Consider the following 26,674-nt stretch of genomic DNA (forward strand, 5'->3'; position numbering starts at 1 on the left):
ATCAGTCAGCTGAACTTCATTCCCTCTGGTCCCCTGTGATCAGCTCCATCACTTAGTATGGGGGGAGAATGTGACCTTATTGCGCTCGGGGTTGGTGGCCGGTTGGGGGTCTCTGGAGGCTGTGGGTCTGTGGTGGGCTCCTGGGGGGGGTATTTTGACTGCTCCACTGCTGGGGTTGCTAGGTTTCTAGCCCTACTGTGGACCTGGATGGGCCAGCGGCTGGAGTTGCCGCGCAGCGGCGGGGCGAGGTCGCTGGTGGGTGAGGAGTTGGACGGGCTTGACTCCGTAACGGGCGCTGTGCCGCCGTGGGGTGGGCTGGGCGGGGTCCCGGGCTCCGGTGCCCGGGGTTGTCCCTTGTCTCTTGGGGGTGGGGGGTCGGCTTGTGCCGGGGGGGGGGGCTGGGCTGACCTGGACCTGCCGCTGCGGGCAGGTACTTGCTCTGGTGCCTGGTTGCGACCCTGGGCAGGGGTGTATGTATGGGGGAGTGGGTGGATGTGTGTGGTGGGTTGGTGGATAAGTGTAGATGTGATGGATGGGGGGGGGGGGATTTGGATGTGACGTGGGGGTCAGGAGGATGGTTTTGAGGGTGGGCTGAATGTGTGGCTGGGTGGACCTGTATGTGTCGGGAAGTGTGTGTGTGTGTGTGTGTGTGTGTGTGTGTGTGTGTGTGTGTGTGTGTGTGTGTGTAGGTGTGTGTGCTGAGACAGTGGCGGATGTGTGTGAAAGTGCCGATGTGTGGACAAGGGGGGACTTCATGTCCCCAGGTGGGGGTGTCCTCTGTGAGTGAGGGGGCGGTGGACAATCAGTCTGGGATTCCCCTTCTGCCGCCCCTCCTCTTCTCTGTCCTCATGCCCCCCTTCTGCATGTGGTGGGTTGGTCCCCTCTTGGGTCGGTGATGACTCTCTGGTTAGAGTCGCCGAAGGCTCTGGTTACGGGGATGGCTGCCCCTGGCTTGTCCTGGTCCTTGGGAGGCCCTGGGAGTAGGGGGCATGCCCAGTGCTGCGGGCGGCTCACCTTCTGGAGGAAAGCTCACTTTCCTCCAGACTTAAATCCCTCGACCCCTCTTCCTCCCCCCATCACACACAGGCAGGGTATTTGGAGGTGTGCACGTGGCGCTGGGTGGTGAGAAAGGCCATCAAGGTGGTCTTGATCGCTGCACCCGGCCTCGGCTCACCTCCCAGTTTTAAGTACACTTAGACATCAAAACACCAAAACACTGACAACTCACATGATTAGGGGGGGGGGCGTGCGGTGTATGGTGGGGCCTGGCTGTAGGAGGGTTGTCGCCGGCCCTGGGGGGGTGCTGGGTCAGCTGCATCTGTGGGGTGGTGGGGGGGACGCTGGGAGTGGTGGGGGGGACGCTGGGAGTGGTGGGGGGTAATTATGGGGGCCCTGATCAGGGCCATCCTGTCCTCTGCCCCCATCTGGGACATCTCACATGGGACATGATGGAGGGGGGAGGTGAGGATGTGTGGGAGTAGGTGTATGGGGTTACAGATGGATGGTGCGGTGGCTGGGGGGGGGTTAGGGTTGGGGATATAGGTGGGTAGGGGGGTGAGGGGATAGTGATGTGTGCGGATGAGTAGATATGTGTGTGTGTGTGTGTGGAGGGGTATGTTGGTGGGTGGGTTGTATGTAATGGGGTGTGCCTGTGTTGGAGGAGTGAGGGTGTCTGTGGGGGGGCTGTGGGTGGTGGAAGGGTGTTTGGTGGGGCATGTGTGGTCGGGTAGAAGAAGAGGGATGGGGTGGCGGGGTGTGAGCGTGTGTGGGGGCGGGGGCGGTTGTGGTTTGTGTGACTTGGTATGGGTGAGTGAGTAGAGGTGGGGTGGGGTTGTGTATGTGATGGGAGATGTGTGTGGATTACGGAGGGGTGTGTGGATGGGGGCTGAGAGGGGAGTGCGTGTTGGGGGAGGGAGGGTATGCATGTTTATGTGTGTGTGGTTTGGTGGGGGGGGGGGGTGTCCTGTACCCGGGGAGCGCAGCTGGCGCACTGGGGTTCGACCTGGCTGCCGCTAGGTGGTGGTCTGGGGATCCTGGTCCTCCGTCGGTGTGGGCTGTGCCCTCTGCCTGCGGGGGCGGGGGGCTGCTCTCGGGCTCTTGGGGCCCTGGGGCCTGCGCTCTGTCTGCCCTGGGGGGCTGGTGCCCGGCGGGATCGGCCCTTGCCGGCCTGGGCCTGCTGGGGCCTGTTCCCCCTGACTGTGGGGGACTCTGGTTGGGCACCTCCTTCGCCACCTCCTGGGCGGATGCATGGCTGGCTCCGGAGTGGGGGGGTTAGGGTCTGTGCCTGGGGGTGACTGTCGGTTACCCGGGTCTCTGGGTTCTCCTGGCCTGCCTCTAGCCCTAGGCGGGCGGGGTCACATTGGCATGATCACTCTTCTCTGAACACGTTCCACTCTAAATGTTCTGCATGAATGTTCTGCATGTGTCACAGTCACTGAGTCGTCCAGCAAGTTTATTCATTAACAGCAGGTAGCTCTATCTCTGTCTTTTTGATTTAACTTGCTAGTTTCTGGTCCTCCTGATTGTCAATGGTTTTGTTCTCCACAGGGACCATGAATCTAGAGTTGGCTTGTGTGGGTGTATATATTTATGTGTGTGGGTGGGTATGTGTGTGTACTTATGTATGTATGTATATGTCTGTATGTATGTGTGTGTATGTGTATATGTATGTATATGTATGTATGTTTGTGTGTATATATATGTATGTATGTATGTATATCTATCTATATATATGTATGTATGTATATACTGTATGTGCGAGTGTATATACATATATATGTAGGTGGGTATGTATGTGCATATACGTGTATGCATTGATCTCTTTTTGTTTTTTATGTTCTCTTTTCTGTTCTCTTTCTGCCCCTTTCCTGTCCTGTCCGGTCCAGCAGCATAAACTCTGTAATACAAACTATTATCCAAAGCAAATAGAAAAATAAAATAAGAATCAAGAAATATGAGGGGATCATTACATCTATAAAAGTTCCCCTTGGCAAAATAAATTTGCTCTGCAGAACATCCAGAACATCAGTCTGCTTGCTTAAATGCTGGACAAGACAAAAAAAAAAAAAGAGATTAACTAACATTAAAGGGTTCCTATGATGGTATCTGGAGTTTTCTGAGCTTTCTACAGTGTTACAGTGTTGAATCCTCATCAGACATGTGAACGACACTGTTTTTTATCACCTAAACGCATGTTTGAGTTTCAGTTTGAGTTCCAGCACTCTCTCCGTTCGGTTTCCATGGCGACGAAAAACGCATCGTTTTAGAAAGTTTTTTCTACGTGGAAATCCTTGTGACGTCCCGGGGGATAAGGTTCGGTGATTGGTTACCTTCTACTGGTTAACAAGGGCATGTACAAATACATCAGGCGGGTGGAAAACGTGGGATAAAGTTATTTCCAACGATGGCTGGTGAGTTTACCAAAGAGAGACATCCTGCTGCATTCGTTGCTGTGGGTTGCTGTTTTCCACTTCGTTTTCAGGCTCTGATTCAGGTTCCAACATGTAGGGCTGGATGCTATGTGTTGACGTTGTATTTTGTGTTTTTATTGTGTTCATATGAGCCTAATCCTTCTGTTTATGAGACGTTACAATGACGGTGAAAGCAGGTGCGGTGCGCGCTCCCGATGTAGTACAGTGGCGGGAGGCGGGGCTTAATGCGGAAGAGTCTCAATCCACTCGTTTTGCCCGCAGGCTGATCTGACAGCCTACGGAGAGGGTCGGTCTGAAGTAAATAAAGCCATTTGTGACAATAACTCCATCAATCCCAGCCCTTCTGGGCTCAGAAATAAAAAATAAATTAGCCTGAAATGCACATAATAGTTCCACTTTAACACCTTCATCCTGTTACAGAAATTTATTACAGCCTTTTATTCCCTAATTTACTCAGATTACATGTTGCACACAGCCAGCCACCTTCCTCTGGGCACATTTCTTGTGATCAACATGTAAACAGGAACAAAGAAGTCATATTTACCTGGCAGATGTCACTGCTCAGGTAAAATCCTGTAATCTGTTGCACTGAGCGGAACAATAACTGGTTCCACCAATGAACAAAAGCCACATGCAGATTATTTGCCTTCAAACTGGACTTTAAAATCAAAGCGTGACCAGAGGACTAGTTCTACAGACCCTGCTTGTTTGCAGATTGTGTTAACATCATTCAACATGTTTCATCATCAAGGACATGAAACATAAAAAAAACTAATATAAATAAAACTATTCCAACATGCTTTTTGATTGGTCTGTTTTCTCCAGTAGAGGATCAAAGGGAGGTCAGAGGTTGTGTTGCTACATAAGTCATTATAAAACACACAGTTTGTAAAATATTAACCAGACAGATCAATTATTATCTACATCAGGGGTTACCAGAAGCTTCTGCGGTCAGCTAATTTTCTGTGAGTAGAAGTCAACATGGTTCGTTCCTGCAGAGGAACTAAGCCAAATAAAACTCCAGGAGACAATGATTTGCTAATAGTTCTAACCTATTTTAGCCTAGCACACGACAGACACAAGATATTAACACAAACTGAAGAACTCTCTAAGAATATTGACTTATTTTATATTTTATGCTGTTAGCATGCTAGTAGAGCTGAGACAGGTTCATGTTTATCACCATGTTACACCACCTTTCCTTTAACACACAACAAGCGTTTGGGAACCGAGGAAACTTGTTTGTAAGTGAAATTCATTCTGCAGGCAGGCCAGTCTAGTACCCACACTCTTTTACTATGAAGCCACGTTTGTGTCAAAACTTTTTACCTGTTTACACGCCGGGACAGATACGAATAAAAAACACAAAATTTAAATACTTCGGAGGTGAAATATCAACGTTTTTGTTTTTCCAAACCAAGATAAAAAATGACAAAGATCCTAAAACAAACCTGCAAGATGGTGAAAACAAAGATGGATTCCACATCAGGCAATGACGATATCATGCTAATGCTACAGAAGAAAAGGAAAAAGACGTTCATCCTGTTCTACAAAAGAGCCAAAAACCGGAAGCTGGACCGCTGCATGACTGACTTTAGGATGACCTGAGGATCTGCTTCAACAGCTAGCTGCTAGCACAGGGATGGGTAACTCGGGTCCTTGAGGGCCGCAGTCCTACAAGTATTTGGAGTTTCCCTGCTGCAACACAGTTGACTCACATCAGACTTGATTAGCAGATCGTTATCCAACTACGCTAGTCTGCTAATTACCCGCTGATTTGCAGCAAGGAAACTCCCAACACATGTAGCACTCATAGACTGTATATAAAAGATGGGCGGAGCCTCCGTGACGTCACCCGTAGGTTTCTGAAGAGCTGAATTGAAGCTCGGTGGGCGGTTCCTACCATCACCATCTTGGCAGGGGCATGCGCGTCGTGTCACCCGGAAAATACAAATATGGGCAAAGAGGTGGAGCTGAGAGGGGAGCTGTGATGATTGACATCGAGCGAACTCCAAGTTTTCTGTAGCTAAGAGCTAACCGAGCTAACCCGGAGAGAGCAGGAGCTAACCAGCTAACGGAGGTAAGGGGGCAAAAGCTAAGTCACGTTGTTAACCGTCTAAAAACCGCGGTTGTTCTACGTTCTTCTGACTTGAAGCGGGAGATCAGGTACCTGTCAATCAAAAGGACACGCCCCTAAATATGCCAAACTTCGAGATTAAATTACTTTTAAAAGGACGAGTTAGTAAAAAATTCACTCCCCCCACAGTTGTCATGAAGGTAAACTTGACCTATTAAACCTAAAATGGATTTTTGTACCAGACTGTAAACATGTTTATTCCTGCTGTAAACATGTTTATTCCTGCTGTAAACATGTTTATTTCTGCTGTAAACATGTTTATTTCTGCTGTGAAGTTGGTCTTTTTAACATGGGAGTCTATGGGGATTTGCTCTGTTTTGCAGCCCCTAGTGGATGAAGGGGGAACTGCAGTTTTATGTACTTCCACATAGGTTTCTCTTTAAACCAACGAAGGCTCCTTCCATCTTTCATATACGGTCTATGGTAGGACTGCGGCCCTCGGGGACCGGAGTTGCCCACCCCTGTGCCAGCATGAAGAAACAGAGACTCGGTCATGGCAACACAAAGTCTGGACAAAGTGACACTAGCATAGCTTGCTAGTGATTCTGGTGGCGCTGTCAACACGCCTTCTCTAATTGGTCGATTGTCTATCTGTCAAATGCAAATGTTAAGAACAATCCCCATTTGTTTGAAAAATATACTATTAAAAAAATCTCTGAATAAAATTTGGTCTCTAATGTGAGCGTTCATGTTGACTTGATGCTGATTCGATAAAAATATCCCTGTACGAAATATTGGAACAAAATATTCAGCGTTGGTGTAAAAACCTCAACAACTACAGAATGCGGTTTGGCATTGTCTCTCTGGAATAAATAAGGACGTCCCTGAAAATGACGTCACCTGTTGCAGCGTGTTGCTTCAAAACATTCACAAACTTTTCAGCATTAATGGTTCCTTCACACATCTGAAAGTTAAAGCCTATTTAAGCTGAAGGCAAAAGATGGATACGTAGATAGTTTCACTGTCTTCTGCATCGGTTACCCACATGATTTAGTAGTTAGCTTAGTAAGCTTAGTTAGCTTAGCAAAAGGAACAAACCAGAGAAGAAGAGGAATGACCAAATACCTAATTAAGCACATGAAGAATATGTAAAATTTGAGAACAGAAAAAAAAACTTTGTACTTTTCTTCTCTTTCTGGTGTTTTTTGGGGAAATTTTAAACAAGTTCGTAGTTGTGCGTTACGACTACCAGCCAGTGTCGACACACACGGCACAGCCATCTTCCTCTGAGTAGCACTCCCAGCACTGCCCCCTACTGGAGTGGTTCCCAAACCGCGCAGCAAGGCTAAATAAAAGTTGGGAGTTTTGGCACAGGACAAATTTGTAAAAGTACCAACGATGAATGATGATGAATCAACAAGAGAAAAATCAAGTACTAAAATATGAAGAAAATATGATGCAGCATGTCTGCTTGACCAGGTTACAGTCAAGTTATAGTAATAATCAGTGATGGTAATGAAGAGACCACAGTCTTTAGCATGGATCAAAATACTATATTTTAATTTTATGAAGTATGAAGCCAAACAAGCTACAACACTGCTTGGAGACTTTTCATCCTGATAACAAAGAAAATCCTGCAGGTTATTTTAGAAATAAACCTTAAAATAATCGATGATTTTTACTGAAGCAGCCTCCATCTCACTGAAAACTCGGCTCACCTGAAGTAGTTTGAAGAGATTCCTGGTCTAAAACGTTTCACACTAAAGCAGAAGAATGGGTCATAACACTGACATGGTTTTAACTACAATACCGTCACTAAACTAATGAGGCATTTCTTCGTATGTTCATGTGACGGGGCGGGGGGGCTTGACGTTGTTGTCGTTGATGAAAGGCGAGCCTTACTGAAAAAGTTTGAGAACTACTGCCCAGGTGGATGAATTGACTAAATAATCATGGCAACGTTGAGGAATCATGGAGGTACGAGGACAAAGGTTTAAATGTGACCTTCCTGGTTACGTCGTAAGGGAACAGGAACTGGCACCAACATACCGCCGTACCGTCTCACATGCTGGCTTCCAGTCCGGATCGTCTGTTTCCTCTTTGGCCCAGAAGACATGGAGTCACTGAATTGTGGACTCATCAGACCACTGGACACTTTTCCACTTTGCATCTGAGACAAATTTGGGTCCAGAGAAGCCGGCTTGTTTCTGGATTTTTCACAATAAAGTTTTAAGCGTAGCGATGAGCTGCGTTAGTCCATATGGTGATATCCTTTATGTAACGTCTGTTTATGCAGACTGAGGGATCAAAGGTCAATGTTGGTTTTCAGCCTTGCTGCATCATGCAGACATTTCTCCAGATTCTCTGAATCGTTAGATTTTATGGACCATAGATGATGAAACCCACAAATTCCTGCCACTGCATATTAAAATGTTGGTCTTAACTTGTTGGACTATTTGCTCATATAATTTTTTGCAAAGTGACAAACCCTGCCCTGTTCTGTGACTGACTGAACCTTTCGAGGATTCTCCTTTTATACCCAATCATGGCACCCAGCTGTTTCCAGTCAAGCTGTTCGCCTATGGAACGATCCAAACAGCTGTTTGTTTTTAACATTCCTCATCTTTCCCAGTTTTTGTCGCCACTTTTCCAGCTTTACTGGAATACGTTGCATCAAATTTAACATGAGTGAATATTTGAAAACAAAACAAAACAATAATGTTTACCAGGCTGCAGAGAGAATATCTTGGAGCATATCCAGCTGAATAAAGGGGGGAAAGGAATTAGCAAATCCTTGTATTCTGTTATTTACGTTTTGCACCATGTTCAAACTTCTTTAGGATTGAGGTTGTTGAACAAAAAAGAAAATCATTCATTCTGGAGCTGAATGACAGTTTGAGGGAAATCAGGTTGATTGAAAACGATTGCATCAAAAACAAACAAAAGGTTTAAAGTGAGCCACGTCCACGCTCAGCTTCCTCCCCGGCTGACTCGTGAGTTGCATAAGCGTTTAGGAATATAAAAGCAGGTTGAGATGGTGAAAACCTGCACCTCATGTCCCAGCGTGGCTCTTCAGGGAGAACAAGCATGGACCTGGTCACCAAAACTCTGTTTCTGTGCTTCGCTTTTGCCCTCACCTCTGCAGGACCGCTGTGAGTACCAATAAATTTATATGCATTTTCATCCATAACTGTGTTTTAGGCTCATATAGAAGCATTTATTAGTAAGATTTCTCTCATGATTTTCTGGGAAAATGACCAAACGTTTATTTTGTAACTCTGTTTGGATCAATGAGACAAACTTCAGGCTTCTTTATCATCGTGTCTCTTTAGTCCTGCGTCCAGCTGATAATGTGGTGCGATGCAGAAGCACAGCAAACTAACTTTGTCCTTTTCTTTTCACCATCCACAGCCAGGATTCAGCAGCAGGTTGGTTCTGTGGTTTTACATCCGTCCCCTACTGAAACAGTCAGCTTTTAAACACTCATGTCTGATGTTATTTACCAAATAACTGTCAGTTTAGAACAAGAAATGAGTGGAAAAGTGGTTTATTTCTGCAGAAAACCAGTTTAACGTGCAGTTTTGTCCATCCACCTGCAGGCGATGGTAAACCGCCGAAATGCAGTGATGTCAAGCTCGGTGCCATGACTGCAGACGATACCGGCACAACGTACATCTTTGCAGGTAATTTAATGAGGAAATACATAAATTAGTGCCTCTAATGGAAGGAATCATTCTTAGTTTACATGTATGAAGGGTACCAGATAGGACGCGTGTTGGCTCATGTTTACGGTGTCGATAACATCCAAAGACAGTGGCCAATATTTATCTGGTGGGTCCATTTTGGGTTTTATTGACTTTTCCCTGAAACAGGTGTGATTTATTTATTTACTGTTGTTGCATTTGATCACATTTTACTAGTATTTCAGTCGGTGGATCGCTTCGTCTGAGGAACGTTCACACACCCGGCTAAAGTAGCTCAAACCCACCTGAAACTGATTCACATCTGCTAACAAGTGTAGCATCCATATTCATGTCTGAGCGCCGGCGTTCATGTCACCACCAGGCGGTTGGCGTTCCCACTGCATGAACTCAGGAAACGTGGTCATCTTAAAAAATGCACCAATGTGAGTGTAAAGGCCCATTTATGCTCCATTACGTACGGAAATGAGTGCGTCCATTTCAAACAGTCATTTGCTTTTTAAACTGCCATAGTTGTGCAGTCAGTTCAGCCACTAGGGGGCAGTGCGGAGATCAGAATTCACCTCGGTAGTCGGTAGCAGGAATGCACTGCTAGAAAATGTTCTCAGCTTCTTCTGCATCTTCTTCAGGCGCTTTTAATTTAGCGCTTTCTGCGTCGTCTTCTTCCTGTTCCAGATACACAACTCAACACGTGTTCCGGTCACGTTGTTCCACTTTTATGCATTAAGTGCAAAACTCCTTGAATTTGGACAAATTTACTGGTGTAAGCAGTGCAGGAGACGGATGAAACTGTCTGTCCTGTTAGAGGTTGAGATGGTGGGAAAATCCATTAGCCCGCAACACGTAGTCAGGCATACGGCTTTAAGGATAAACTGATTCACAATGAAACATCTTTGGACAGTATGAGGTTCAGATTAAACTCGTCTACAGTGTGGAACATGAAACAGATTGTGTAAATACTGTCTGACAAGACCTTACGACAGGTTCCCAATAAAATGAGCAAATGTGTGTCCACTTCTCTCAAGATATAACAGAGCGTCACTGCGAGCACCACAAAAACCGTGTCCAGGCCAGAGGCTTTCTGATTGGAGCCTTTGTGCCAGACTGCGATGAGAACGGACAGTATAAACCACAGCAGGTTGGCATCGACTGACATTCTTCACTCTGATCTGACTCTAATAGTCACTTAAATTCAGTCATTCCTCAACTATCTGTTGTTCCTGTGCCAGAGCCATGGCTCCACTGGGTACAGCTGGTGTGTGGACAGTAAGGGACGGGAAAAGCCAGGAACTGCCACGCCACCTGGTGTACCCCCTGTAGACTGCAGCAATTCAGGTGAGTCTTCAGACTTTATAGGACATGCAACATATTTACACACATTCGAACTCTAAGTGTTATCTGTAGTAAAAAAATGAAAGTTCAGCTAGTTAAATAATGCTGTTTGGTGTATGTTAACCCTTAAAACTCATCCATCCTGAGTGCTGTCACTGACAACATCATCCCTTTCTAAACAATGGTCGTGTTTAACTTTGTGATGGTCATGTGACCCTCCAGCTGGTCTACAGAGGTTTTCCAGCCAGGCCGTCCAGGAGGTCTACAATCCAGATGTAGTGTTTATTCAGAGACTCTAGATGGTAAATCCACCATTATTTATCACATCTTCATCACCATCACTACCATGTTGCTAAGAGACCTCTATTTTCACCTGGACATGATGATGAAGACACTTCCTGTCAGACTTTCCACCAATCAGAGAGCTTAAACTGACGGTAACGTCCAATCAGGAGCAGCCAAAGATCAACAAGTGATGAGAAAAGCAGGAAAATAATGATCCTCTATGGCTGGAATAAAGCCAAGAAGACGTTTGGGATGCAGCTGAGGTGGAGGTGCTTTAGGGAGGATAGCAGGTAGATAATATGGAAATAGTTTCTGTTTTGAGTTTGTTTCAATGTCAATAATTTCTGTAAAAAAAAAAAGGGACCACGTACAGGATGACGTGGCTGGTACTTAGCCTTAAATGAATGTGCTAAAGCGTACTGGTTTTAATTCTTTAAAAAAAAAAAAAAAAAAAAAAAGATTATTCAGTGTTTATCAGTTAAAATAAGTCTGAATGAATTAATCTGTGGAGTTCCATCAGGCTCCATGTTGCTGCTCCACTGCCATTCAATATGTACATGCTTCCCAGCCACTCAAAGGATGAAAAAACCACTAAATATCTCACCATAACTATGCTGATGACACACAGATCCAGACAACCACCTCCCCAGGAGACTATAGTTGGATTCTAACTCTGATTAATTACTATTGCTTTAAACAAGACAGGTGTGAAGTGTGTCGATTATCACATAAAGAACACATTGAAACTTTAAAGACAGACATCCCAGCAGGATTTCTGCATTTATCTTTAGTAGACTAGACTATTGTTTCGCTGTTCCTTCGGGTCTGTAACTACAGGAGCTGCAGTTAAAACTAAAAATGGAGAAGTAGTGTTTTGTTGAGCAAACTTTCAGAAAAATGGAGCTTTAACAAAGTATAAATCTGTTAAGTCATCACAATAACTTTCTGTTATTCCTATTATTTATAACGTATTTTAGTTTCTGTTTAATGTAAAGCATTTAGCATCATCTTGCAGATTAAATGTGATGTACAAATAAACTTGACCTAAAGTATCTATACCATCCATATCTTCTGAAGAATAGAAAGTTGTAAAGCAGATGGGTCCTCTTTGGTTTTCTATAAATGTTAAATGGTTTTATGGGAATCTAACTTTCCCAGATGAGCCACAGCGTCTCTGTCAGCGCCACTTAGACCGCCTGAAGGGCGTCGATACGTCACTTGGAGTCTTTGTACCACAGTGTAATGACAATGGAGAGTATCAACCACAGCAGGTTGGCATCTCTTCCGTTTTTCTAAATCATTTCAATTAAAGTGATTTCACTTCACATCTGCAGTCATAACATACATGATCTTTTATTCCTGTGGTAGTGTCATGCCTCCACTGGTAGCTGTTGGTGCGTGAACAGCAGAGGAATCCAAAAACCAGGAACCGAAACCCTGGCTGGCTCGCCACCTCCAGACTGCAGCAAAGCAGGTGAAGCAGAATATCAATGGATCTAAAAAAGAGCCGGAATCTCTCCTAGCTTTCTTAAATGATTCACAGCTTTGGTTTAGTTCATGTTAATTTGTGTCCCATTCTCAACCAGATAAACCACAAGATTCCACCACTAAATGCCAGCAACACAGAGACAGTCTAAAGACCACAACTCCAGAAGGACACCCCATTGGTGGAGTCTTCGTACCCCAGTGTGGTGAAAATGGAGAGTATCTCCAAAAGCAGGTTAGTTTGTGGACTTTTTCCACTGAATTTTGTGCATGCATTGTGACTCTACATTGGAGTTATGATAACCACATGCTGTTTCCTTGCTATGCTAGTGCCATAGCTCCACTGGATTTTGCTGGTGTGTTGACAGCACAGGATCAGAAATACCAGGGACCAAAACTCCACCTGGAAAACCACATTCAGACTGCAGCAAAGCAGGTGAAGCCTTGCACTTGTCAAGACATCTAAATACTTCTCATCTAAAACAAGACATTCAATACTGCTTAGGTATCAGAGAGATCTGATTGGTTCTTGAGTAGGTGTGTAAGAGAAATGTTTTGTACTTGGAACATGAAGTCTTTTCAGACTTTCAGATTCTGTAGATTGGATATGTACCTGTACTAGTTACACTAAAATATGGAAATAAAAGGTACAAAACCACAGATGTTAGTTATGAAACTGATGTCTAGAGTTTTGCTAATAATGACAACATCTCGTAATAAACTGCATGTATGTTTCATTCCTACCCAGCTGAGCGTCACTGTGACCATCACAGAATCCGAGTCGAGGCCAGGGGAAATTTGATTGGAGCCTTTTTACCCAAGTGTGATGGAAATGGACAGTATCTACCACAGCAGGTTAGCATCTCTGACCACACTAATTCACTTTGTTGTAGGCATGTTGGGTTTTAGTAACTGCTCTTAAAAGATAAGCTTGCTGTAACAATCTGATCTTTTACCAGTGCCATGGCTCAACTGGACATTGCTGGTGTGTGGACAAAAGCGGGAAACAAAAACCAGGAACCAGAACTGGACCTGGTACGCCACACGTGGACTGCAGCGCAGCAGGTGATGCGTAATACTGGTTTAAAGCCAACTTCAAAACTGGATACTGTGTAAAATGTATCATAAACCCATATTTCCTTACCAATAAAACATATATAACATATGTAATCCAGATGGACCCCAGCGTCACTGTGAGCGACACAAAGACGACTTACAAGCCAAAGGTCTTTCAATTGGAGCCTTTGTACCACAATGTGACGAAAATGGACATTATCAGCTAAAGCAGGTTAGCATGTCTGGGGGATTTTTCCTTGAATTCTTGTGTTTCAAATCATATTACTTCATTTACATTGGCAGTCATACTAACTAGACCTACCGGATGTTTTATTTCCCTGCTAGTGCCATGCCTCTACTGGACATTGTTGGTGTGTGGACAAAATGGGACAGGAAAGACCAGGAACCAGAACTGCACCTGGTACACAATCTGTAGATTGTGACGAAGCAAGTAAGGTCCTAAACATGTACAATATGTGACGTAAAATTTCCATTTCCACAATAAGGTCATAGTTAATGGTTGGCAACGTCTTTTGTGTCAGCTGAAGATGGTCTGTAAGCTAACGTCGGTGGCCGATCAATGGCCACGTTAACATGGAATTTTTCATTTCTCCTTCATTCTGAATAAAATGACCATGTAAACACATGGTTCCTAATGCAAAAGTCACTTTAAATCTGAACTGATTAATTCCTCTGTCATGACAACCTCAAATCCCCTCCAAGTTAATTCAGAAAATTCAGAGCATGCTCATAACTTTGTCCCGTCCCAATGACACATATATTTGCGTGTTGTTTTGCCTCCCGTCTTTGGTAGTCTATCTTCCTTCTCCTTTTAATCTGCTAAAACAAAGTGAAGTAGTATGCTCGTCCTGCGCTGGTGCTTCAAACTTATCATCAAAATAACAGCAAAACTGGTCCTTTTTATTTAGCTTTCCATGTTATGACCGAAAAGACGAGAAGCAGGACGCAAACTATGTTTCTGGTAGGACATAATGCCCTGTCCAGTCAGAACCATTCCCAACCCGCCAATCTAAACCGGAATTCAGTTAGGACGTGTTTCCATGTTAACCTCAATTCGGAATTATTATTTCCATGTAAACTCTTAAGAGAATATTGTTAATTTAGAATTATTTAATTCTGTAGTATTAATTACAGATTAAGAAACATCATGTATCTTCACTCTTTAGTCCCAAGTTAAGCAAAGTTAGTGTCGATAAGACTCTATACCTAAGACTGGCGTGTAAGCAATGTTGGCGGCCTCTCGATAAGTCATTAGTTTTAAGTTAAGCTAATATTGTTGGTTAGCTTAGATTTGTGTGAGCTTGCATTTGTCTTATTGAAACATGTAGGCTCATGTCCATAAGGTAAATGAAGTTAGAGTGATGTCTAAACCGGTAGCCACGCTATAAGACTTTAGTCTTTAGCTAAGCAGAGCTATTGTCTTTGAGACAATATAGCTTAGACTGGTGGCTGAGCGAGTGTCTCTGACTTAGATTGGTGATTAGCATTGCTAAGCTAATGTTGGTGGTGCAAGCAATGATTGTGGCAGAGCTCAACCTTAAACTTATGTCTAATGTCTTGATGAATTAGCTTAGTGTGGTGGCTAAAGTCAGTGTTTAGAAAACATTAATCCTAAACTGAGTTAAGGTCGCATGTCACTGACAAATGAATTTACCATCCATCCATCCATCTTCTGCCGCTTATCCGGGGTCGGGTCGTGGGGGCAGCAGCCTAAGCAGGGAAGCCCAGACTTCCCTCTCCCCAGTTACATTTGCCAACTCTGCGGGGGGATCCCGAGGCGTTCCCAGGCCAGCCAAGAGATATAATTTGCATTTGTCCTAATTATAGACTCATGTCCATGAGACAAATTAGCTTACACCGCCATCTAAGCCAATGTCTGTGGCTTAGATTATCGATTGCCTATGTTGGTCTGAGCGAATGTTTATGGCCTCAGAGTTTGACGAGCTTTACTTGTCTTAGCTTAGTCCTGTGTCTAAGCTAATGCCAGTACCCCGTTATAAGACATTACTCTTAAATGCCCTTTTGACAGAACCTTAGTCTTAAATTAGTCTAAGCTCATTTTTCATAAGTCTGTTTCTTAGTCATTACTTTTTTTTATTAAACTAAGGTCTCACTGGCCTTGAATTGCAGTCTGAGTGGTTTAAATTTATTCATCTAACTTTAAACCAAAAAGAAAATGAAAGAAATACCAGAATAAAGCTTTCACAAAGGTGCTGTCTGATCTGCACAGGTCGTCTCTACATGCGCCTGGATACCATCAGTAGTAGCCTCCACGCCTTACCTATAACCAGGGCATGGCAAGAAGTAGCCGACAGGGTGGATGCTGCTTTCTCCTACAATGACAAGATGTACTTGATTAAGGTACTCCTCAAATGAACATTTCATCTCAGTTTTGGCATTCATGTTAAAATGTGAAAATGTGAAAGTAAAATCTCCTCTCTTACCAAATATTTGCAGGGTGATGACATTTACATCTATCTGGTGGGTTCCAACCTGACTCAGATTGGCAACCGCCCTCAAAACTTGAAAAACGAGCTGGGCATTGACGGACCTGTGGATGCTGCGTTTGTATGTCCAGATGAACACGTAGTTCATATAATCCAAGGTAACCTTTCTTAAGTCTAGTCTTTTTGTTTGTATAAAAGAAAAAAACTTTCTGAATGTTGGATGGATTTGCTTCGGTTATCTCCAGATGTCTTGACTGATTTTTTTTCCCAACAGGAAACAGAATGAGAGATGTTGACCTCTCTGCCACCCCCAGGACCGTTATCCGAGATATACCATTGCCCTTGTCTGATATTGATGCTGCTAAGTGTGGTCCAGACGGCATTCAGCTATTTAAGGGCTCAGAATATTACCACTATGAGAGCCCTATGATTCTGGCTGCAGGCAGGATCGCTTCTCAGCCGAAGAAGATCACTTCGGCAATGTTGGGTTGTGAGGATTAGGAGCTGGATTAAAGATTTCACAGCACCTTCCAAATCAATGCAACCTTTATGACAAAAAGGAAAAAGAAACATCCTTTCATGCAGACATGTTTGACTTTTGTCTGGTGAATTAAAAAGTCAAATAAACCCAACTGACTGCAAGTCTTTCTTTTTTAGCTTTAACACTGTTTCACTCTTCATCCTGTAAGGTCGGGTTTCTCAATTCTCAGTTCGGATGACTGACATCGAGCAAACTCCGAGCTTTCTGTAGCTAAGAGCTAACCCGGAGATAACAGGAGCTAACCAGCTAACGGAGGAAAGCGGGCTAAAGCTAAGTCACGTTGTTAACTGGCTAAAAACTGCGGTTGTTCTACGTTCTTCTGACTTGAAGCGGCGAAAAGTTTGAGCTCAAACTTCGAGCATTCTGTCTTCGACACAGAATGCTAACGGCGGTCTTTACACGTCACATACTAACAATACAAGAAAAGTCCAGAAGCGAACCATAACTACATAACTCCTCAGAAGTCTCAACACAAAATATAAATCAATAGTTGTTTAAATGTTTTACCAACTCTGGAGCAACAAGAGCATTCGTTTCTTTGAGGAGTGAAAATTTCATGTCAGCGATGACAGGAAGTAGTAACAATGACAGAAAGTAGTAGAAGAAGAATGATGCTCTTTAAAATAAAAGCATGAAAAAAATACAAAGTGGGAGAGAGTGGAAAGTAATCCAGGAATGAGGAACGAAATCCTAAAAATGAGGAAAATAATCCGAAGAAAGAAGAAAATAATGCTATGAATGAGGAAAGTAATCCCAGGAGTGGGGAAAGTAATCCTAAGGATGACAAAAGTAATCCTAACAACAAGGAACGTAATCTGCAAAATGAGGAAAGTTATTTAAAAAATAAGTCAAGTAATCCCAGGACTGAAGAAAAAAAATCATGAGCTGAATTGAAGCTCGGTGGGCGGTTCCTACCAGGTCCAGAACTGCCATGTCAAGACTGATGATGATTTCAATAAAAATAAAAAAATAAAAAATATTGACAATATCAAGGGCAGCCATTTAAATGACATGTAACTCTTGACAGAACAAATCTGTCTGGCAAAAATATGGCATTCAGACTGCTGTACTGTATGCTGCGATGTTGGACAGGACAGGTTTAAAAAAAAAAAGGTAAAAAGCAAAGCTAGGCAGTTTTCCAGGTGTTTAATTGAGGTGTTACCAAGTCAATATCACATGAGGCCATCGGCTGATGATGATGATGATGGTCAGGCAGGACAATCCAGAAATAGATCCCACATTCACATGGAAACACCGTGAAGGTCCAGAAAGACGGGAAGTTCAAGATGGTTGATGACAGGAAGAGAGAATACTCCTTCGTCTCCATGGAAACTAGCAGGACCTTCGTCTCCATGGAAACCAGCAGCATCCGAATGATTTCGACACCTTGTTTGTGTGGTTTGCTTGGCTATTCTGTTTTAGGTCCTGACATCCTAACTACCACACAAATCTCATTGTCCCCTTTGTCCACCAGATTCCAGTCAATATGAGGTTAAAGCATAAATATGACACAAGAAAACATTTCAGATTCTTCTTATTACATTCCACTCAGGCTGTAAAGTAAATCCTTTAGTTTCCAGCTTCAGTGTTTTGGCCCAGCTCTTCTTTCATTTCTACAGACCTTTTCAGATTTGTGTCGGCAGAAGCTCGCATTTACATTTTTTCGCAAAATAAAAGTGAAATTTGTAAATTTTGACAAACAACAATTCCAACTTGTGGGTGTTTCCATTGAAGTGTTTTGCACATTATCCTCAAATATCGTAAAATCTTGTTGCTCTCGCGAGATTTTACGAAAATAAAGTCTTAGGCAGGGTAGACACGTAGCATTATTTTGGGATTTTCTACTTGCAGAGAATTAGCTCCGGCTTTTTGAAGTTTTTTTCCTTCTTTTTCTTTCATAAAACTCTGAAGTTCGATGTTTGTTCTACACCGCACCATTTTTACCAGAAAGGGACTCGTCATGACCTCCCACGTCACGTCTGGAGACACGTAAATGTTTCCATTACACTTTTGCAACATGTTTCTGTCTTGAAAAGTCTGAAAAACTACCTTTTGAGAGTGTAAGAACTTAAAGATATTTGAGACTCTTTCTTTAAATGTAGGTGTTTCCATTAGCGGTTTTTTATTGCGATGTTTTGTTTCTGCACAAATGGAAACACACCTTCTGAAACTACAGCTTCTGTTGAGATGATGTTGAAAATATCATCCTTAATACCTTTCGACCATCAACCCTAAAATTTTCACGTCTGGGTGTCTATACCCTTGTTTTTGTTTAGTCATGGTCTCTTATTGTTACAGTATGCAGTGTTTTACAGACTGTCTTTACTCATATTGGACTATACAGGCACATAATGCCGCAGCCTGCAAGAGTCCAGAGGTCGGGACAGCATTAGCAGGCATTCAGGGCCTTTTCACTCCCTGGAGAGGTTTTTGTTCAGCTAAAATCCCTGGGACTTTTACTGAGAATAAAAGAAATGCTGGCCTCAGCAAGGCTTTGTGGGCGAGAGCATGAGGATACACACACACGCACACACACACACACACACACACACAGACACCTCATCACCATCATCATATATACACCCATACATGGCAGATGGTCCGAACATTGTTCAACGCACATGCAAAACCTTTTGATTGATCCACCTAAAAATGCTGTTCTCTCACTGATTCATTATCATCCTCTAGAATAAATAGCTAATAGTTGCTTTTTAGAGTGTTTTTCCTAGTTAATGTTGCCTCGATCTGACCGCATGTATGGAGTCCCCGAAAGGACAAAATATCTTATCGTGATTGGAACGGCAATATGGAACATAATTAAAACTCAAAAACATCCATACTTGATAGTATTGCTTGCCAAACAATAATAAATACATGAAATAAAAATGAAATAAAAGAAATCGCCCTGTAATGGACTGGCGAGCTGTCCAGGGTGTACCCTGCCTTTTGCCCAAAGACAGCTGGGATAGGCTCCAGCTTCCCCGCGACCCTGAATTGGCTTAAGCGGTTAGAACAATGAATGAATGAATAAAAGAAATCATCTTAAAAAAAAAAAGAAAAATAATTCAACGACAGATTAATAATAAATTGAAAATAAATATGTAAAAATAACATGAAAAATGAAATATAACAGAATGTGCAATAACATTCATTAAACCAGTAAAATATAAAAACAAACTTAGTCATCACCAAAAGCATCACCAAGACATCTGATAGGCTGCCATAGTCATGTGATACAGCAGAAAGACACTTTCTGGGCTTTACGCACAGTTTTATTGCTAAAAAAAAAAAAAAAAAAACATGTTTGTATTTGCAGAGCGGCATCTACATACTCAGAAAGTATCAATTCCTGTATTTTGACTGGCTGAAGTATCAATTCTTAAGTACTGATGCTCCCATCCTGACTGCAACGTAAAACATGACAAATAAAAAGCAGTTTCTTCTCAAATATACATGTAATTACTGGAGTTACTGTCTTCATTCTGCACAACATTTCAAGAGAACTGCAGTTTATATGCTCAACGACATACAACAGACACACCTGCAAATCACTATTTGTTGTAAAAACAACATTTTCTGTTTGCACATTTGTGATGGAAGTACAGCGAATGACTGATACCTCAAAATGTACTTTTTCTTTAATCCCAACTGTATTGCTATTTTAATAATGTAAAATAACAAACCAACATAAAATTACATGCAAAAGGGTATCTATCCTGTATAATTAAGGGATAAATAATGTTATAAATGGCCAAAAACAAATAAATTTCAAACAAATATATAAAAATAGGAGAAAAAAATCGAACACAAAGACATGGCGATCATATTACTGTTAAACCAACAGATCAGGAGATTATTTGAGAAAAACTGTTTGAAAAGGGAGGAGGAAGAAGAATAGCACTTATTGGTACCCACCATAAAACATTATTAGTTACATAAGACCCAAAAGACAGAAGCATATGTGACTTTATGCAGTTATACAACTGCCTAAATTAAACTCTAAATGACTTAAACTTAATTTAGTAATGGAAGTAGTCTTGTTTTAAACAGTTTATACAAGCACATGATGAACTTTTGCTCTGCATTTGTTCTACAAACTAACTTTTTTTTAAAAAAAATAAAACAGTGGTATTTTGTTTGTTTTAACAGGTGATATGTTAAACATGTCAGCTTTTCATGAGGTTCTTGCCTCATCTGGAACAAATTCTGAACATTGACGGGCAATGAGTGGGTTGTTTGCTCTATACATGACCTAACCTCTGCAGAACAGAGTAGACCGTGGGCAACCGGATGAAGAAATGATGACTGAGAACTTTAAATAAAAATAAATATGCTAAATGTGTTGCTGAAAAACCAAGAACTTTTAAGAGCTTGAAAAACTGTACTGAGAACGGACCACAGTGAGAACCTGACCCTAACAAAGGAAACCACACTGTTTTATTGAGGAAGCTAATCATAAACAGGTTATGGTGATTTGCTAACTGAATCCAGGTGGACAGGATGAGCAGAAATCAGAGGTGTGCATAAAATATCAACTAAAATCTGAAGTTAGAGACAGCAAAATGTAGCGTCTTTAATGAGAAGAATGGTACAATAAACACAACAAAATTACGACTTTATAAAGACGACAAACCTGGGCATAAATGTTCCCTTGCCCGGACGCGGGTGACTGGGACCCCCCTCTGGAGCCAGGCCTGGGGGTGGGGTACGAGAGCGAGCGTCTGGTGACTGGGCCTTTGCCCATGGGGCCCAGTTGGGCTCACCATCTGCGGGAGGAGCCGTAGGGGTCGGGTGCAGTGTGAGCTGGGCGGCAGCAAGGGGCAGGGACCCTGGCGGTCCGATCCCCGGCTGCAGAAGCTGGCTCTAGGGACGTGGAACGTCACCTCTCTGGTGGGGAAGGAGCCTGAGCTTGTGCGCGAGGTTGAGCGGTTCCGACTAGACATAGTTGGACTCACCTCGACGCATGGCTTGGGCTCTGGAACCAGTACCCTCGAGAGGGGCTGGACTTTCTTCCACTCTGGAGTTGCTCATGGTGAGAGGCGCCGAGCAGGTGTGGGCATTCTCATCATCCCCCAGCATGGTGCCTGCACGTTGGGGTTTACCCCGGTGGATGAAAGGGTAGTTTCCCTCCGCCTCCGGGTGGGGGGACGGGTCCTGACTGTTGTCTGTGCTTATGCACCGAACAGCAGTTCAGAGTACCCACCCTTTCTGGAGTCCTTGGAGGGAGTGCTGGAGGTTGCTCCTTCTGGGGACTCCATTGTTCTGCTGGGGGACTTCAATGCTCACGTGGGCAATGACAGTGAGACCTGGAGGGGAGTGATTGGAAGGCATGGTCCATTGACCATGATTGAGGAGGAGCAGTGTGGTTTTCGTCCTGGTCGCGGAACAGTGGACCAGCTCTATACCCTCTTTGGGGTCCTGGAGGAGGCATGGGAGTTTGCCCAACCAGTCTACATGTGTTTTTTGGACCTGGAGAAGGCGTTCAACCGTGTCCCCCAGGGGCTCCTGTGGGGGGTACTCCGGGAGTATGGGGTACCGGACCCCCTTGTACGAGCTGTCCGGTCCCTGTACGACAGGTGTCAGAGCTTGGTTCGCATTGCCGGCAGTAAGTCGGATTTGTCTCTGGTGACGGCTGGACTCCGCCAAGGCTGCCCTTTATTCTGTTCATAACTTATATGGACAGAATTTCTAGGCGCAGCCGAGGTGTTGAGGGGATCCGGCTTGGTGGCCTTAGGATTGGGTCTGCTTTTTGTAGATGACATGGTCCTGTTGGCTTCATGTGGTCGTGATCTCCAGCTCTCACTTGAGCGATTTGCAGCCGAGTGTGAAGCAGCTGGGATGAGAATCAGCACCTCCAAATCTGAGACCATTGTCCTCAGTCGGAATAGGGTGGATTGCAAAGCTCTTGATTTACCAGTCGATCTACGTTCCTACCCTCACCTATGGTTATGAGCTGTGGGTCGTGACCGAAAGAACGAGATCTCGTATACAGGCGGCTGAAATGAGTTTCCTCCGCAGGGTGGCCGGGCTCTCCCTTAGAGATAGGGTGAGGAGCTCGGTCATCCGGGAGGAGATCAGAGTAGAGCCACTGCTCCTCCGCATCGAGAGGAACCAGTTGAGGTGGCTCGGGCATCTGGTCAGGATGCCTCCTGGACCTCCCTGGTGAGTTGTTCTAGGCACGTCCCTCTGGGAGGAGACCCCGGGGAAGACCCAGGACACGCTGGAGGGATTATATCTCTCGGCTGGCCTGGGAACGCCTCGGGATCCCCACCGCAGAGTTGGCAAATGTTGCTGGAGAGAGGGAAGTCTGGGCTTCCCTGCTTAGGCTGCTGTCCCCACGACCCGACCCCAGATAAGCGGCATATGACGGATGGATAGATGGAAAAATACAACTCATTAGCAACAGTCAGGGTCAACATACCCTCCTCGTGACAGGTATAACTAGCTCCTGAGTTCTTATTTGTCGTCGTAAAAATAAACCTTTAGCCATAGCAGATGTGAAGGTGATACCTTTTTGGGTGATAATTCATGCATTTAATGCAGCAACTCATTAGATCATCTGTAAGTGTTAGCATTGATGTGGCTAATGATTAGCATCTGTTTGTTGGACACTCCCTGGGTTAGACACTGCGACCAGCCATTATTGTGGATAAGTTGGACAACTGCACATAAAGGCTGACAACTATCAAACCAAAGGTATGATTGTGCTGAAATTATTTACAGCTTCCTCCTTTTCCAAAGCTAATTGGATTAGCTTCTTTTCTTTTCAATTCAGCAACAGACACCTTCTCTTAATTTGGTTGTTACTTCAGTCTGTAGACCCACTGTAATCTATAATTAGCTTACAACATAGTTTCTCTTCCCAAAATATAAAAATAAACAAAATTGACTGAGGTGTTGCCTTTTCATTTTTCATAAAAAGAATGTTTTTAGAATATTTTCTCATTTAAAAAACATGCTACATTACAACTTAAACTTAATTAGTTTTGAAATAACTTTAAAAGACAATAACTTAACATATTTTAATATCTCATACTCATACTGTCAGCTATGGACAAGTCACTTGATGGTCGAGAGATTAGCAGAGGTCAGGATTAAGCTAGCAGTAGCTAGTGTTAGCGAGTATTAGCATTCTTTGTTAGCTTTTGGCTTTGTGGTCTATTTAAATATATTGTCACCATCAGTTCTCTACATTGGCACTGTGTATAATATGAAAGGACCATAAAGCCTGTTACATGTTCAAGCGAGAATTATTTTTTTTCTTGGTTTTGATAAAATTAGAACAAAATGACATCACTTTTGGGGCGTTGTTAACCCAGGAAAGCACGATGCTAATGCAAGGTTGAACAAATAGTTTCAATGAAGAGCTGATTGAAGCCGTAAGAAAGTGCAAAAATGTAAATGACACATGCAACACTTAAAGACATGGACATCGTTACATGCACAACTTAAGCTAACTGTTTTTATCATAAAATAACTGGACCAAAGCTAAACTTATTTGTGTTTTCGCATCTCCTAGAGCAGCGGTGTCAAACTGCAGTCCTGGAGGGCCGGTATCCTGCAGGTTTTTGTTGTCTCTGTGCTCCAACACACACCTGACCGACACTCAAACAGGTTGACAAGAAGCTGCTGGATCCATTTGATTTGAATCAGCTGTGTTAGTGGAGGGAAACAACAAAAACCTGCCGGATTCCGGCCCTCGAGGACTGGATTTTGATACCCCTGTCCTAGAGTATGTAACAAGCTTCAACTGAGTGTCTTGTCTTCGAAATGTTATGTGATTTCTAGCGCCATCGAGACTTGGACCTTTAATCTTGTCAAATTTGTTTTAACACTTTAACAGCTGAGAGAGGGGCTGTGAGCGTCATGGTGGATGATTGACATCGAGCGAACTCCGAGCTTTCTGTGGCTAAGAGCTAACTGAGCTAACCTGGAGATAACGGGAGCTAACCAGCTAACGGAGGTAAGGGGGCCAAAGCTAAGTCACGTTGTTAACTGGCTAAAAACCATGGTTGTTCTACGTTCTTCACACTTGAAGCGGGAGATCGGGTACCTGTCAATCAAAAGGACACGCCCCTAAATATGCCGACCTTTGAGATTAAATTACTTTTAAACGGGTGAGTTAGAAAAAATTCACTCCCCCCACAGTTGTCATGAAGGTAAACCTGACCTATTAAACCTAAAATGGATTTCTGTGCCAGGCTGTAAACATGTTTGTTTCTGCTGTAAACATGTTAATTTCTGCTCTAAACATGTTTATTCCTGCTGTAAACATATTTATTTCTGCTGTAAACATGTTTATTTCTGCTGTAAACATGTTTATTCCTGCTCTAAACATGTTTATATCTACTGTAAACATGTTTATTTCTGCTGTAAACATGTTTATTCCTGCTCTAAACATGTTTATCTCTACTCTAAACATGTTTATTCCTGCTGTAAACATGTTTATTTCTGTTGTAAACATGTTTATTTCTGCTGTAAACATGTTTATTCCTGCTCTAAACATGTTTATATCTACTGTAAACATGTTTATTCCTGCTGTAAACATGTTTATTTCTGCTGTAAACATGTTTATTCCTGCTCTAAACATGTTTATATCTACTGTAAACATGTTTATTCCTGCTGTAAACATGTTTATTTCTGCTGTAAACATGTTTATTCCTGCTCTAAACATGTTTATAGCTACTGTAAACATGTTTATTTCTGCTGTAAACATGTTTATTCCTGCTCTAAACATGTTTATATCTACTGTAAACATGTTTATTCCTGCTGTAAACATGTTTATTTCTGTTGTAAACATGTTTATTTCTGCTGTAAACATGTTTATTCCTGCTCTAAACATGTTTATATCTACTGTAAACATGTTTATTCCTGCTGTAAACATGTGTATTTCTGTTGTAAACATGTTTATTCCTGCTGTAAACATTTGTATTTCTGTTGTAAACATGTTTATTTCTGCTGTAAACATGTTTATTTCTGCTGTAAACATGTTTATTCCTGCTCTAAACATGTTTATATCTACTGTAAACATGTTTATTCCTGCTGTAAACATGTTTATTTATGTTGTAAACATGTTTATTTCTGCTGTAAACATGTTTATTCCTGCTGTAAACATGTTTATTTATGTTGTAAACATGTTTATTTCTGCTGTAAACATGTTTATTTCTGCTGTGAAGTTGGTCTTTTTAACATGGGAGTCGATGGGGATTTGCTATGTTTTGCAGCCCCTAGTGGATGAAGGGGGAACTGCAGTTTTATACACTTCTGCATTGGCTTCACTTTTAACCTCTAGAGCAGGGGTGTCCAAAGTCGGTCCTCGAGGGCCGCTGTCCTGCAGGTTTCCCATGTATTCCTGTTCCAACACATCTAGCTTCCACTAAATGGATCAAACAGCCAATGACGTGCACAACTGATTAAGCTCTACTACTAATTAATTAGGTGTGTCTGAGCAGGGATACATAGAAAACCTGCAGGATTCTGGCCCTCGAGGACCAGAGCTGGACACCTCTGCTCTAGAGGTTGCCGCTTGGTTGGCACTCAGGGGATTCCAGCCCCTTATCAAACCCATCTCTAACCACGCACACAAAATGGCGACCACAACCTTTGAATAACACTTCTAACAAATGCAAATTATGTGAGACAACCTTGGTAAACATCTAATTAAAGGCAAGTATGTGCCCAGTTAAAGTGAACACGTGAACAAACTGAAATATAAACAAGAATTTAGGACATGGAAAGTATCTTTGATTAAACCATGTTGTAAAACTTTGTGTTAAACTACCAGTGTAAAATCTCACATAATCATCTTAGATCATGTTCTTTGTGCTTCTTTGTGACGCCAAAATAACCAAGAGCAAGCATGGATATGGTACAAAAAGTTTATTCATTAACAGTTCTGTAAACATCTGAGGTAAATAAACATTTCCATCAACATGTTTTTAACAAAAGGTTCAGACGCACTTCTGTTCAAAAACGGTCTTTTCTACACAGTGGCGGCGACTGCAGGAGTTATTCTTCCCTTGTAACAACCAGAACTATGTGAGCGCCATGATAATCCCACCATATCTCCACCGTTTCCATTCCGGACGATTTGAGGCACTTCCATGGTGTTACAGCTGGAGTTGCCGAAAGTCTTCAAACCCATATTCAGGACAGAAAAGTTGGGAGTAAGTTTTTTTGTCCATGTAAAGTCTTGCTTGCGTTGCATAATTTCCATGAATAAACAATAAAATGTTAATATCCCTCCACATAGAAAACCCGCTGTTATTATTTTCATCTCTAGTAATAGCTTTGTTACT

General features: G+C 42.9%; 1 protein-coding gene across 1 annotated transcript in view; it reads left to right on the forward strand.

Annotated features, from left to right (window-relative positions):
* Positions 1–16,336, forward strand: part of LOC306774168 (uncharacterized protein) — a gene marked incomplete at both ends in the record, with an annotated part of 26,316 nt that extends 9,980 nt beyond the window's left edge. The window contains 11 exons of the mRNA XM_079264148.1: positions 8,654–8,660; positions 9,108–9,191; positions 10,235–10,347; positions 10,439–10,544; positions 11,985–12,097; positions 12,195–12,300; positions 12,413–12,546; positions 12,642–12,747; positions 15,619–15,749; positions 15,846–15,993; positions 16,110–16,336. Coding sequence (XP_079120274.1) covers positions 8,654–8,660; positions 9,108–9,191; positions 10,235–10,347; positions 10,439–10,544; positions 11,985–12,097; positions 12,195–12,300; positions 12,413–12,546; positions 12,642–12,747; positions 15,619–15,749; positions 15,846–15,993; positions 16,110–16,336 — 1,275 coding nt within the window. The remainder of the gene's footprint in view (positions 1–8,653; positions 8,661–9,107; positions 9,192–10,234; positions 10,348–10,438; positions 10,545–11,984; positions 12,098–12,194; positions 12,301–12,412; positions 12,547–12,641; positions 12,748–15,618; positions 15,750–15,845; positions 15,994–16,109) is intronic.
* Positions 16,337–26,674: the final 10,338 nt, after the last annotated feature.

Source organism: Telmatherina bonti (assembly GCF_933228915.1).
Source record: "Telmatherina bonti genome assembly, chromosome: 24".
Taxonomy (NCBI): domain Eukaryota; kingdom Metazoa; phylum Chordata; class Actinopteri; order Atheriniformes; family Telmatherinidae; genus Telmatherina; species Telmatherina bonti.